The 14,843-nt window shown below is 52.1% G+C and overlaps 1 protein-coding gene across 14 annotated transcripts in view; it reads right to left on the reverse strand.

Moving 5' to 3' along the window:
• MYT1L (myelin transcription factor 1 like) overlaps positions 1 to 14,843 on the reverse strand; it is a 476,241-nt gene that overhangs the window by 26,933 nt on the left and 434,465 nt on the right. For all 14 annotated transcript variants that reach the window (XR_008379597.1, XR_008379596.1, XM_053588628.1 and 11 more), the window contains 3 exons: positions 13,136 to 13,198; positions 6,072 to 6,155; positions 4,637 to 4,858 (listed from right to left, as the gene is read on the reverse strand). Coding sequence is in view for 12 of the 14 variants with exons in the window: in XM_053588628.1 (XP_053444603.1) it covers positions 4,637 to 4,858; positions 6,072 to 6,155; positions 13,136 to 13,198 (369 nt within the window). In the remaining 2 variants the exon portion in view is untranslated. The remainder of the gene's footprint in view (positions 1 to 4,636; positions 4,859 to 6,071; positions 6,156 to 13,135; positions 13,199 to 14,843) is intronic.

Genomic DNA, 14,843 nt, shown 5'->3' on the forward strand with positions numbered 1-14,843 from the left:
AACTCCATGTAGTCACCTCATGTTCACGATACTCCATCTAGTCACCTCACATTCACAATACTCCATGTGGTCACCTCACGTTCACAAAACTCCATGTAGTCACCTCACATTCATGATACTCCATGTAGTCATCTCACGTTCATGATACTCCATCTAGTCACCTCACGTTCACAAAACTCCATGTAGTCACTTCACGTTCCCAATACTCTATGTAGTCACCTCACATTCACAATACTCCATCTAGTTACCTCACATTCACAAAACTCCATCTGGTAACCTTCATATTTAACAATACTCTATCTGGTCACTTCACAGTCACAATACTCCATGTAGTCACCTCACGTTCACAAAACTCCATCTAGTCACCTCATGTTCACAATACTCCATGTAGTCAGTCACCTCAAGTTCATGATACTCCATTTGGTCACCTCACATTCAGAAAACTCCATGTAGTCACCTCACGTTCACAAAACTCCATGTAGTCCCCTCACATTCATAATACTCCATCCAGTTACCTCACGTTCGCAATACTTCTGGTAACCTTCACACTCATAATACTCCATGTAGTCACCTCACATTTGTAATACTCCATGTAGTCACCTCACATTTGTAATACTCCATGTAGTCACCTCACACATTCACAATGTCTGGTCACCTTCACACTTACAATACTCCATTCGGTAACCTCACGTTCACCATACTCCATCTCATCTCTGTCCCATTCACAATGCTGCGTCTTTTCAGAAATTCATGGGCATCACATGTCAAAGCAGAGAGGGCCTGGCTTGGTCCTTGGAATGGTAATGGGCTTCTTGGTCATGGTAGGGACCAGCCATGACTCTGACATGTGGTGACAGGTGGACCTATGTCTCCTCTTGTGGACAAGCCCCTAGTGGTGTGGTCTTTACTCTGAGCCACTCAGGAGACAGCAGGAATGAATTGTTCATGAAGGGCATGTGCTAATGTACTGTCTGTACTAAAGGACTTAGGCGTCTTTCTTTTACTGTTTGAATATCAGTGCATGCCTTAGTAGAAATATTTGCCTGATATATGTGAGGAAGTGTATAGTTTTGAAGGATTGACCTTTACTTGTAACCACTGTTTTTTTTTTTTTTTTTTTTAAGAATATTTAGTGAGTCCTAAAAGTAAAGAAAACATTTTTTATTTCCTTCATATCAGCTCTCCTCTTCATAGGCATGACTTAGCTCAGGAAACAAGAACAGGGAAAAAGCCTCCCACCTGAACCTTAACTGCATAAAGACCATAGACTAGTCCAGAACTTGCTCTGAAATGAGACAAAAGTGACTTCCCCACAGAGGAGATGGAAGCATGGAGGCCCCGGCCTGGGTCCTGTCCAAGGCACCGAGCCTGCTGTACCTGCGCTCTGGGTGTCGGCACCTGCTTGAAAGCAGTCCTTCAGCATCTAACTACATCACAATTTGGGAGGAGAAAGAAATACAGCAGGTGATTTCTGTTTCAGCCTTGTCTTTGCTCCTGATTCTGAAGGCTTCTTTGTTTTCTCAGTGTGTGGGGTGTACACAGAGACCCATGTTGTGACGTTACACACCAGCCCTGTCCTTTTGGGAAGCTCCTGCTTACCCAGGCTGCAAAGGTTTGGGAAAACCACCTGTTGGCCTCAGCACTGTGGCTAGGCCAGGGGCCCCCAAGGATAGGGAAAGGTCACGACTAGAATAAGCTGGTGTCCTGCATTATTACCCGCCCAGAAGAGAGCACTTTGTCTACATAACGAGATGAACGGAAACTTGTTCAACAGACAGACACCCTGGTCAGCACACAATGAGATATTGTTTGGGCTTAGAAAGGAAGGAAATTCTGACCTGTGAATGGACTTTGAGGACACTGTGTTAAGAGAAATAAGCCCACAACCAGTATGTGATTCTACTTATGGGAGGTGCCCAGCCTAGTCAAACTCACAGAGACAGAAAGTGAAGTGGTGGGCGGGAGAGGGAGCGTTGTCTAATGGAATCTCAACACGGGATGAGGATAATGCTCAGAGCACTGCCTCCCGATAGTGTGAGCACAGATGCTCCCCTGCTGCTGGTGGGGTCACGTCCCTGTTAGCCCACCTGAGTTCGGGAACGCGTGACACCATGCACGTAGCTCCCCCTGGCGTGCTCAGAACGCTTACCTTAGCTGAAGTTGAGCAAAATCATCTAACACACAACCTGCTTTATAACCAAGTGTGGAATACTCAGATCATCTCCTGACTCCAGTACCCAAAGTGAACACAGTGGTGGTGTGAGGTCCCCAGTGCAGTTTCCACTGTGTGCCGCTTTTGCACCATTGTAAAATCGAAAAGTTAAGCTGGGGACCATCACATACCTAACACTGCCTCGCTTTAAAATGTTTAGGATGGTAAATTTTACGTCATGAATATTTTACCACAATTATAAAAACAAAACTAAACAAAATGCAGGCCCACGATGCTCAGGTCCGCCCATTCCCCTCACCCATGTGCCTTTCAACCCAAGGTGTCACTCTGCACCAGTGGTCTAGAACACTTGTCCCCCCACCTCAATGTCCTTCTTCCTCTGAGAGAGCCTCTAAGTAAAACAGATTCAGTGTCTCCACATTGCTCTGCTGGCACAAGGCAGGAACGCGTGGGAAATGCGGTCAAGGCTGGTACATCAGCACCCTCCCTACATCTCACGTGTGGGGCCAGGCCGGGCAGGCTGCAGGGCAGGCCCTGAACTTCTGTTGTCTCCACGGGCCCAGGACCCTCCAGAGGGGTCTGCCAAGCCCTGGGCGAGGGTGGGCAACCAGCAGGGGCAGAGTGTGCAGATTCCAGGTGAGCTGAGCCTGCGTGCTGTGGTTTTGCTCACTGAATACGGCCTGCGGCTTGCTGAGACTGGTTCATGCATCTGAGCAGACCCTGTGCTCTGGTAGGGCCTGGCAAGTGCCCCTTATGGAAGAGAAACCAAGGCGAGGCTGGCAGGCAGCAGAGATGGAGGGTGAGGGCCCAAGGGTACCAGCAGCATCCTGGAGGGGCTGGGAGGGACAGCCTGCTCTTCACCTCCCACTCCTGGGCTCGCACCCGTCACACTCTATGCCCACAGGTGGCTATTCTCTTGACCCCAACATGCCAACTCAGCCAGAGCTGTGGGGACAGGAGCAAACAGCAGGCATCTGCCCCTAAAGTCAAGAGGACACAATCTAAGCCAGAGGAAAGCTCTCCCTGGGTGCAAGGGTCCCGGGGGCCTTGGCTTTCTAAGACGTCATCCTCGGGCATAGCACCTGGAGCTCAGTGGTTCCTGGAGAGAATGTCCTTACTTATTTGTCATGTAGGCTAGAGAAGCTCTGAAAGTTTTAATAAATTTCATTATTGGCCTATGATTTGGGGCAGTAAGAACTTTTGGAGGGCATTTTGTCACTGTCTGTCAAAATTTGAAAACAAGCATTTTTGCTTCCAGACTATACCCTGAAGATGTGGCTGCACAGGACACACCCCTGTGGACAGAAGGACATTTATGTGGAGTCCTCTGAGACACGCAGACCCAGAACAGGGACAGCAGTGGCACAGCGGGATGTTAACTTTGAGGGACACCTCACCTGTTTGCGGAGGGAGGTCCACCCAGGAACAGACATGCCTACCTGCTGGGCTTTGGGGTCCTTATGCAGGGGTCTGGAGACCCAGGGTCTGCCTGTGTGGCAGGGGGCTGGTGGTGCCAGGTATGTGTGTGTGCGTGTGTGTGCGTGTGTCTGTGTGTGCCTGGCATTGTGCTACGAGCTTTTTGTCCAGATAAGCCACCTGCCTCTGGAAACAGGGTAGAGAGGCCAGGTCAGGGAAAGTATGCTGGTTTTTTCTCTTTAAACCCATTTATATTGTTCAAATATCCTACCTGAGTGGGATTTCTTTAATAATTAAATAATATTCCTTAGTAGTTGGTAAGGCTAGTGACACATGCCCTGAACATGTCACTTTCCCACTCTGCTCGCTCTGAGTTTGAGACGGCTCCATAGATACAGAGGTGCTGGTATGAGCCCCGTGCAGGGAACGCCCAGTTCCCAGAGGTCACGAGTGCTCCTGCGGGCAGCACTGTCAGTCCTGCGGGCTCCACTGGCCTTGGAGGCGCCCCGCCTCAGCCCGTCGTGCCCCACAGCCCTTTGGCACATTCAGTCCACGGAACAGGCCTTGCCTGGGACAACACACTAGCTGCATTTCTTTCTGGATTAAGCAAATAAAAACGAATGCAGCTGGTTGGATATTTGTGTCCATGTGTCTTTGGCACATTCATCACGAGTCTGCCGCAGCAAATGCTGCCCTCTTTCCCCAAGTGGGGCCTGAACATAAATGATTCTAGAAAATGTTATATGTGTCTGTGTGTCTAAAATTAAAATCTATTTCTCAATGTAAATCCTGATTAAAAACATTAAAAACTGCTGTTCTACTTCATAGATGGGGTTAAGGAGGGCTCTCTTCAAACAGATTTAAGATTGCTTCCCTCTCTCTCCAGACCTCCGAGTTTGTCAGTTTGCTATGACAGTTTTCACCCATTTCTTCTTAAACTTGGGTGATGATGAAGTAATGGCTGACACCTGCTCCCATCACAGCCAGCCACAGGACAGAGCTCCTAGTCCAGCTGACCAAGCCAGGGCCAAGGACGTGAGCACTCACCTCCGGTGTGTGAGGAAGCTGCCGCTGACGTGCCCCGACCCGTCGCATCCCGGCGTGGGGCAGGACATGCCTTCCGTCTTGACTGACTTCCAGGAGAACTGGGAGCCATTGAGGTACCCGTCCTTCTGCCTCTTGGCGGCCAGGGGGCACCCGGAGGCGCTGCGGTGCGAGGCATACTTTCCCGTGATGTGGCCCTGGCCGTCGCAGCCGGGCACCGGACACCTGCATGGCAGACAGAGGGGACACATTACTGTCTGGCTGCCTCAGACCCGGGGCCTACATCACAAAGTCCACACAGCTGATGGGCACTGGGCAGGCAGAGGGAGGGAGGACAGGGAAGAGGAAAGGAGGAAGGTAGGGAGAGGAATGGAGGAAAGAGAGGGAGGAAGGAGAGGGAGGGAGGAGAGAATGAGGGAGGGACAGGGGAGGAAGGAAGGGTGGGCAGGGAAACCGAGGAGGGTGCCACCAGCTGGAGCACCCACGGCCCTGCCTGGCAGCAGCCCTTTCAGAGCTCGTGGAAGGCAGTTCTGTGAGGACCTGGGTAAGGACCAGCCCTGTGGGTCACAGAGACCCACTGAGACCGTGGCAGCCATTGGCACACAGATGTCTAGCAGACACTGCTTGGAACAGAATCGCAGCTTCATCAGAAGACATCGGGGTTATGTTTAGAGGCTTTCTCATGCTCTTCTCCAAAGTGAGAGGACATTGATTCATTTGCCAGATTCTCTGGAAGCCAGGAAATGCCCTTCCAACTGGTAAGTTTTTGAGCCACATCAAGGCCCCTGGAACAGTGGGGCACAGACAGAGGGGCACAGAAATGGAAGGCGAGAAAGGGGGAGGTACACAGACAGGGCACAGACAGGGGAGGCAGAGACCAGGCACAGGCAGGGAGATGGAGGGGCTGCAGAGAAGGGCCACAGAGTCCCTTTAATTCATTATTTTGTTTTAATTAAACATTTTCCCCAAAGACGTTGAGTGACAGTGAATTTCAGGAGGCTGTGCCAGGTGTCCCGTGTGGGCTCTGAGGCCTCAGCACGGGGCACACACGCTCTGTGCAGCCGCAGCGTGGGGCCCATGGACTGGGGCTGGGTCAGCCCTGGCTTCCAGTCCTGCCTTAGAACTGAGTGGTGTTCATTAGAGAGAATCAGTAAAGCTTTCTCTGTGGGGTTGTGTCAATGCTTCAGGACTTCCCTCAGCTGCTTTTGCCACCAGGAGGAGAGGGGGGGTTTTGTGATTCTGTCACTCAGAACATCAGGGGGTGGTTACCACTCACTGCTGGACAGCACCTGCAGCTTGTCAGCCAGTGAGCAGGAGAGCTCTGGTTTGGGACGCTGGCTGCCATTAGCCTCCTGAGAGCTCTAAGATGCCCACTGAGCACACATTTCGTCTCTTTCCTGCTGATGAGCACGTGCTCCCTGGCCGGCCTGGCCCCTACCTGATGGGCTCTTGGTCATCCTTGTCCTCCTTGCTCTGAGCTATCCTGATGCCGCTCTTCTTTGCTCTTGGGCAACCTGAAAGGCTAAAGAAGAAATGTGTTTCAGAAAGCATCACACTGCTCATGCTGGCCAGACACTAGACAACTGCGGAGGCTTTGACTCGATTCTCTCCTGAAGCCTGTGCTTCTGGGCTGGGGTCAGAACCCAGGGGGCAGGACCCTTCCTCACAGCCCTGGTGGCCCTCATGGCCTTCACAGCAAAGAGGCTTTCAGGGGAGATGGGGTAGGCTGGACACAGGTGGAGACTTGGGGGGACAGAGGCAGCAGGGTGTCACTACAGATGCTGAGACAGAGACAGACGGAGAGAGGGAGAGAGAGAGATGGAGGGGGAGCGGGAGAGAGAGAAGGAGAGCAAGAGAGGAACAGAGGGACGGAGAGAGAGAGGGAGGGAGGGAGGGATCAGAGACAGGGAGGACGGACAGGTGCACAGAGACTGGGGAGCCCGCAGGAGAACCGCAGGGCTTCCCGGCTCCCGTTCCTGGTGAGTCAGTCTCTGTCAGCTGTGCCCAGCCTCCACCTCAGCCGCATTCTGGAGGGATGGAGGTGCTAGCAACCTGCCCCAATTCACCTCAAGTGCGGGCTCGTGGCAATATCTGCAGAAGGTGCAGTGGAAGCTGAACGTGCTTATTCTATTTAATTTTCAAAGTTTGGGACATGGAGAAGTTGGAGATTTTTCTAAAGGAAGTTTTCCAGCTGGCCGTGTACATATTCACACACACACAGATGAAGACTCACAGAAGAATATACAAAATAAATGGCATGTTCCGAAAAGAACCGAAGAATCAGAAATCAGTTGAGAACCAGAAACTAGGTAGGTGATTTGCTGAAAGGCCCTAGCATGGAGCGTGAACACTAATGCTGGTGCTCAGGGGAGTCCCAGGTGGGGCCTCAGCTCGCTCTCCCTGCTCTGAGCTTGTGGCAGGTATTAGACTTGGCTGGAGCCTTGAGAAGCACATGGTCCTTAGAGGGAGCCCACTGTGCTGAGAGGCCTCAGTCCCCGCCCAGGCCTGGGCCCACCTTCCTGTGTGTTTCCAGGCTGGTTCCGGTCCCATGTGCCTGGGAGGCATTGGCCCCACGACACCCACGAGAAGGCTGTGTACAGTGTGGCGCACTTGGGGCAGCTCGGCGCCTGTGCCCTGGGTCCTCACCCCACCCTCTCTGTTCCCACTGGCCAGGGCACCACAGGCCCAGGGCCTTGTTCTCAGGGGCAGAATGATAATGTTGGACTGCAAACTTTGCACTTTTTACTACTTCCTAATCTTCATGCTGGATGGGAACAAGGGGACTTTTCCCTACTAGCCAACTGAGCACCAGAACCCAGGAATGATGGAAGTAAAACTTATTCAATACTTGAAAACTCTTTCTCTGCTTATACCACCGAAATGAACACCCATCACTTGCCCTGACCCTAGCCCAGCATGGGATTCTCCACGGAGTTGCTGTGCTGGGGAGGGGTGCAGGCTGCCAGCTCCCGTGGTGGCACTAGTGAGGGAGGGACTGTCACGGGGTAGAAACACTAGTCATGGCTATGGCAGTGGAAGTGGTCACAGGAGACACAGGCGCTGGGCACGGGAGGCGCTCGGCGATTCTACAGCTCTGCTCTCACCTTCCGTCTCTATTTGTGAGCCCTTTCCAGGGTCTAAAGTTGAACCTACAAACGTCATCCCCCCACCCCGTCCTTCTGCTTGTAGCCCCCATCCCACCCCGCTGTGTGCTCTGAAGTTCACTTCTTGGCATCTGGACCCATCTTCCGTTTTTAGAAGTGCAGTCAGCAGGGTGAAGCAGTGTGTCTGCTGGTGACGACACCTTCGTTATCTCTGATCACCGTTCCCCTATGTTCATCTGGACACACTTAGAGAGTCTCAGAGTTAATGCACTTGGCCAGAACCGGGCCCCACTCATTTGGCTTCCTTCACTTCCACAGGATGACAATGACATTGTCCGGGACCTCCGTGTCCCAGGCCCTTCCTGCCTCCTCCCTCACCTCACCATCCCCACGCTGGAGTCCCCATTACCTCCTGCACCTTCTCCATGTGCCAGTTTTCTGCATCACACTCCCTGAAGCCACTCGCCTCTGACAGCACGTCCCGTAGGCCCCTGCCAACTCTGCAGCTCCCTTACTTGGGTGTGTCTTTAGTTTAACCCCCTTAAATGAATTTATCAAGACTCCTAAAGCAAGTTTCTCTACGACGACTCCCATGGACTTATACCTGAAACGCTGAGCCAAATCATTCACTGTGAAATGCACATTGACTTCGTGGCTGTTATGCTGACACCTTTTCTAAGGCTGTTTGTTGCTTTGCTCAGAATATCTTCCTCCACTGGCTGGTGGGAGACTCATTTTTCTACAAAGTTTAGTTCAGCATTGTCTCTGCTCCCCTGCCCTCGACCTGGCTTGCTTATCGGGTTTCTGCTTTTATATAAATATACAACAAGTATATTTGAGGCCAGGTGACTGCCTACTACCACGCCGGTCTGGGGACCACCAGCCCTGGGCCACATGTCATCCCAAGAACCCCCAGTCTCAGGTTTCTCCTAAGTCCCCAGAACACATGCAGGGATGTCCAACCTTTTTTTCTTTTCTGCTGCAATTCACAAGAATCATAGTTGCCTGAGGCCACATATTAAACACACAAACAGTAAGGAGAGCTGAGAAGCAAAAAAATAAAATGTCCATGCAGACTTTCCATGATATCTGACACCTCAGACAAGTAGCACAGGCCTCCCAACATCTGTATGCACCCCCTCTAGAATACAACATGTGGGGGGCCTGTCATGTGTCCTTTTTCTCCATGGCCTGTCTGCAGTGTGAGGCCAGGAGCACCCTGGGTACCATCATTCTGTAGCCCAAGGCACAAACAGCAGGCTCAGTAAGTATTAACCATTCACAAGGTTTCTGGAATTCTGAGCTGATGTTCGGGATTCTGTTCTAAATGATTAACAATTTTCTGGACTGAAACTGTCTTTCACATTTCACTATCACTGATACAGGGGCCTATTACGTACCTGCATCTTTATCTGGAGTTATACAGTGCTGGAGACACCATAAACACTTTTAGTTCACCCGTGTCTCTTGGCAGAGGATGGGGGAAGGCTGGAGTTCGTGAACAGATGGGAAACCGGGGAACCCAGGTGGTGCAGGGAAGTGGGCCTGACATGCACCAGGCCAGAGTGGAGCTGGATAGCTGCCCAGCATGAGGCTAAGTGGCTGTGGGCCTGGAGTGAGACCAGTTATCTGGGGCAGAAGCAGGGCTGGGCTGGCAGGTTCTAGAAGCTCCCTGGGGGAGGAGTCACACCTTCCAACTAGAAAGGAGGGCCTTAGACCCCCCCAGGCAGGTGACCCCAAGCCTGGCGTCTTCACTGTCTTTGGAATGGAAGACTTCTTAGTGTCACAGCAGGTGAGTCCTGGGGGATGGGCTATTCCCTGGGCATACTGGGGCAGGCAGGTGGAGAGTGTCCGGTCCTTTGCCTGTTGTACTGGAGGCTCAGATACTGCACCTTATTATGGAAGATCAGAACGAAAGTGCTTCAGGAGAGCTGGGGTTGACAATGTGGGTAGCTTGGGACTCCAAGCTCTTGTGTCTTCATTTGCAATTAGGATAATGACAATCTCATATGATGGTGATATTATATATGTAAAAGGTTCATTGCAATTTTTGGTACATAGTAAGTGTTCAAAAAATTTTGTCTTGTTACTGCAGGCCTGTCTGGAACCCTAGCAGGTGCACGGAGTTCCGGTGGGAGTCTAATTCCTACAGCACACTCATTTGCCTCTGTGCAGGAACAACTCCAGGACCGTGGACCTCTTGTCTGTGACCCATTTGAAAGGCACCTGGGATGCCTGGCGGGGAGAAGCCTGGCCGCACTGGGCAGCCCCTGCACCAACAGGTCTGTGGGTTGCAAAGGAAGGAGGTGGCCCCAGGAAGCATCACAGAAAAGGACAGAGATGACTGGAAAACAAGATTTTGGGGGGCAAAGCCTGATAGACATTTTGTTTGTTTGTAAACAAGAATACAAATATAAGGCCTGTTAGTAACTGCTCTATGGGTCCCTTTATAGGCAAAGTGGTAAACAGGTTTCTTTTTTCACTGAGGAATGAGGGAGGGCATCTGACGAGGGATTTTCTGGCAAACATGGCGTCAGCAGGCGCGCTGTGAGGGGTGCGGGGGCGCTTCAGGCGCTGTGCACAGATGGGACATGGGGAAGCAGGTGCAGATCTCTCCCGTGTCCCGTAGAGGGCGGCTCTGGGCACTCCTGCCACCCCAAGGGCAACTCTGGGAAGGAGGAGGGCTCCTGCTCTGCTCCCTGATCTCTGGGCCCTCCTGTTTGCTCCATTCAGAGAGTAGCAAAGCAACCTCCAGCTCCGCAGGCTGTGATGCTGGCCCATGGGCAGTGTGCTCGCGCTCCAGGCTGCCGCCAGCAGAGGGCGGTGCTCAGTGGAGACTCAGCGGCCAGCATTCCACCTGCAGGAACACCACACTGGAGAGGAGGCAGATGCGTCCTGGGCTCTGTGTGGTCATTGCACTGTGGAGAAGCTGCTTGCCGGCTCGGGGCTCCTATCTGCCCTCAGCGGGCAGCTCACACAGCGCTCCACCTGTGTGACTGGGGCCTCTACTCTGTGTCAGGTCTGCTCTCTGCAGGCAGCACGGTGCCTAATGAAGTGTTCAGCTTGATGCAAACGTCCGTGTGAGGGCAGCTGCTCCCGGGACCGTGACCTGACAGTGAGGCCTACTCCACATGCTGATGCTCTGCAGGGCTGCGTGGTGCTCACGGGTGCCGGAAGAAAAATCAAGTTTACTTTCTAGCTCCACGATTGACCCTGGGCCAGTTGCTCTAGGCATAGATGAGCTTAAATCTAATACATCGTATTCTTTTTTTTTTTTTTTTGGTAGAGACAGAGTCTCACTGTACTGCCCTCAGGTAGAGTGCCGTGGCGTCACACGGCTCACAGCAACCTCTAACTCCTGGGCTTACTCGATTCTCTTGCCTCAGCCTCCCGAGCAGCTGGGACTACAGGCGCCCGCCACAACGCCCGGCTATTTTTTTGTTGCAGTTTGGCCGGGGCTGGGTTTGAACCCACCACCCTCGGCATATGGGGCTGGCGCCCTACTCACTGAGCCACAGGCGCCGCCCATAATACATCATATTCTAATCACAAGTTCATGTCTATTACCACTTAACACTCCAAAATACGTGAAAAATGAATAAAAATGTTTAAACCAAATATGACTTAACTTACACGATGCCAAACCAAACCAAACGGTGGAAATACAGACATTCACACAGGGAATGAGCTTGCACACACACACACCACGGAGTGCTGGCGTTCCAGATGTGAGAGAAGACTGAGACTTGTTTTCTAAGAATGTGCTTGCTGTTTTATATTTAATCGGAGTTTTAAACATTTTATTTAATCTTAACCAGTGCTCTAACTCTGGCAATTCCTGTTGGAAGCCACAGCTTGCACTGCTCCACGTTCCGGCACAGGGCGGGTTCTGTGCTGTGGGTGCAGCCTGGCCGTGTGCTAGGCCCCTTCTGACCCCCTGGTTTGTGGCAGCCCCAGGGACACTCAGCAGTGGCTGTCAGACCGACAGGCACTGCTGCACACCCACAGCAAAGAGCCACCTGCCCCAGAATGTCAGTGTGCAGAGTTGGGAAACTCAGTCAAGGGAGAGACCTTGTCACTGAGTCTGAGGGGCACACTTCGGTCCCTGGGGGTACCACAATCGGGCTTCTCACACAAGCCTGTCCAGACATCACTCCCAGATGGTAGGGACATGAACAGAGGAGCATATCCCATCCTCCCAGCAGGATTTTAGGGACCAACAGCCTCCATGTGGGTTCCCTCCCTGATCCAGCAGCCAGAGGAGGGTCACTCTGCTGCGTGTGCACAGCGACATGCCCTGGGCCGGGGAGGCCGAGCCCACTGTCCACACTTGCATCAGCTGTCCTCCCTCCTTCCCTCTTTCCTCCTTGTCTTTCTGTGGGAAGAGCCCCTGTGCTGTTGCCACCTGCTCTGTCAGCTGGGCTTAGCTGCGGGCAGGGCCACTCTGCTCTCCACTGCAGGAGACTTCACTTTAAGTAGGTCCTAGCTTGGAAACATTCTTGTCCCGACTAAACACAACATAAGAATTGGTCATCTGTAGTAGACTCCTGAGTACAGACTGTGTGACACAACTCTCCTCTGAGCACACGCAGTCAGGCTCCTGACTTCCAGCTCTGTCCCTGTGGAATCCAGTCTTAGTGAGGATCCCGGTGGTCAGGTTAGTGACAGCCCCATCCCTGGACCTGCACCAGGATGTCTCGTCCCCTGGCCAGCCTCCAGCAGGATTCTGTCATTGTCTGCTGGCCCTGGACCCCTTCTCCTTGCACTGACTCACCCTGTGCCTGGACTGTGTCCTCCTGGAGTCTCCCCCTGTGAGGCCTCCCTACCCCTCTCTCCCACCAACCTTGAGTAAGGCCTGCCTGAGCATCTTTAGCATGACTGTGGGTGTTTTTTCTTCTCTGGCACTCAAGTGTCTCTCTGTCCCCCTCACCACAGTGTCTGGTGTAAGGAGACACGCAGGCAGTTTCTACTGCGGGCAGAGACTCTGTCTCAGGACTGTGTGTCTCCAGATGACACCTCTGTGCCAGGCCCGGGTTTGTAGCCGTGAGCCATCCTGGTCCAGTCTGGTCCTCTGTAGGGAATGCACAGTAAGGGCCCCTAACTCGAGGAGACCAGCCTCTGGGGGCTTAGAAGCAGCCTGGTGGTGCCGTTCTCAGGGTCTTGTCACTCTCTGGGCGTCATTCTTCTCCTCTACCAGTTTGGTTTAGAAAGAGGCACTACCAGAGGCCTTTAGGAATGTTCTTGCGAAGCCATGTGCAGAGAGGACTGCTCAGGCACGGAGTCTGTGACTCCCTAATTTTACCAGGGGTGTCAGACTGTGCACCATGTGGGCGACATCCCCGTCACTTCAGGGAGAAAGAGAGAGTAGCTCTAGGGGAAGGAAAGCCTGTGCACGTACCTCCGATGAGACGCATAATTGCCGGTGATGTGTCCGGAGCCATCACAGCCAGGGGTGGGGCACCTGCAAGTAAAAATGCAAACGGGTGGCTTACTAGACAGAAAGGTTCTCCAAATGCTCCATTTTCTTATCGGTCCCCATAGCAAACTCTCTTTACTGCGTAACCTGCTACCTGAGAGAGGCGGCTCTGAACCAGACGCCCTCAGCTCCCAGTGTCCGCCCTGGACAAACCTGTACCTGCCAAGCCCAGTGACCCTTCTGGGGATCCTGGTGGGACAGCTGTTTAGGTTTCCCTAGTCTTGGGGCACACAGTGTCCCTGGTCACTAGGATTGCCTCCCTTGCGTCCCTGCGTCAGGTTAGGGGGCCCAGTTACATGGGGCATGTGGTGCCCCAACCCACGTGGAGGCATGGGTGGCCTTCGTCAGATGCTGGCACCACCCAGGCTCAGCCTGACTCTCTGGGTGGCTGACCCAGCTGGGCGGCCTTGGGTCCAGTGAGAGCAGCAGCCAGGGTCAGACTACGGGAGGGTAGGTCAGTGATCTTCCTGACCGCTGATGAACTCAGGTGGGTTTGATTTCCTTAGGAGTTTTACTACTTTAACTGATACGAGTGGGACACAGGAGGTCAGTGTAGGGTCACCAGGCCAGTGGAGACTCAGAACAGCTGAGGGGCAGCTGTGCTCCCCTGTGTAAGCCTAGCTACATGACTTCACCTGGTCACTTAGATCCGGCTTGGCCAGGGCTCTACTTTGAGAGAATGTTTTTGAAGAGTTTTGCTATTGCCTTCTGTATAACTTCTTAACTATGTATGTCATCTAAAGAATTAAAACTTAGGACTCCAGAAACATTTTCTCTTTACTCTATTTCAGTTGCATTTGCACCAAAGAGACATGTAAAAGTTAAGGACAAAAATTAAGAAAAAACTCATCTTCCTTTTCATTGAATTTATAACCCCCCCACCCCCCAAAAAGACAAGGATAAAGTGCTTTTGTAAACACTATCACCACCTCGGAGCGACGTCAAATACGCCATCTCTCTGCAGTAAGCACCTATGAGCAAGACCTCACATTTTAAATATTTACTGAACGTTTACTGCTCCTGAAGATTTCAGCTTCCTCTCCACTCAGAAAGTCACTCTGGCCGCTGGGTGCTAAGATCAGCCCAGCAACTTAGTTGCTTACAGACAGGCTTTCTCAGATCAGAGGAGGACAGGGACTTGAGTGGGAATACAGGAAACTGGGTAAGTTCAAGTGTATGAGTGTCCTGGTCTGATACTCGGATGTGTAAACAATTTTTGGCATTCTTTCATCCCAGGAAAGGGAACAAAGCTCTCCTTCTTAGGGTACAGAACTGACATAGTCACATCCTGTTAGAGGGACGAGTTGAATGAGAAGCCAGCAGAGAACTCTCCCGTGCACCCCCCGACGCCCCTTTACAGGGGGAACATGGGGTCTAAAATAGGAGTTTGAGGAAGAACAGGGACGAGATACACATATTGGAACAGTGACTCCCAATCTGATAGTTAGACTGCTTTTGTTACACTTAAATTATGATCATAAGGCCAGTCGGTCGGTCATCAATCACTGTCCAGACACCATGTGTGTAAACCTGACTCTAGCACTTCCATGTGGGGAAGAAAATTCGCAACCAAAAAAAAAAATTGTTCTAAGAAAAGCTAATCTTCATTCAAGTTTCTGTTTTGAAAATG

The sequence above is a fragment of the Nycticebus coucang genome, chromosome 4 (genome assembly GCF_027406575.1).
Source record: "Nycticebus coucang isolate mNycCou1 chromosome 4, mNycCou1.pri, whole genome shotgun sequence".
Lineage (NCBI taxonomy): Eukaryota > Metazoa > Chordata > Mammalia > Primates > Lorisidae > Nycticebus > Nycticebus coucang.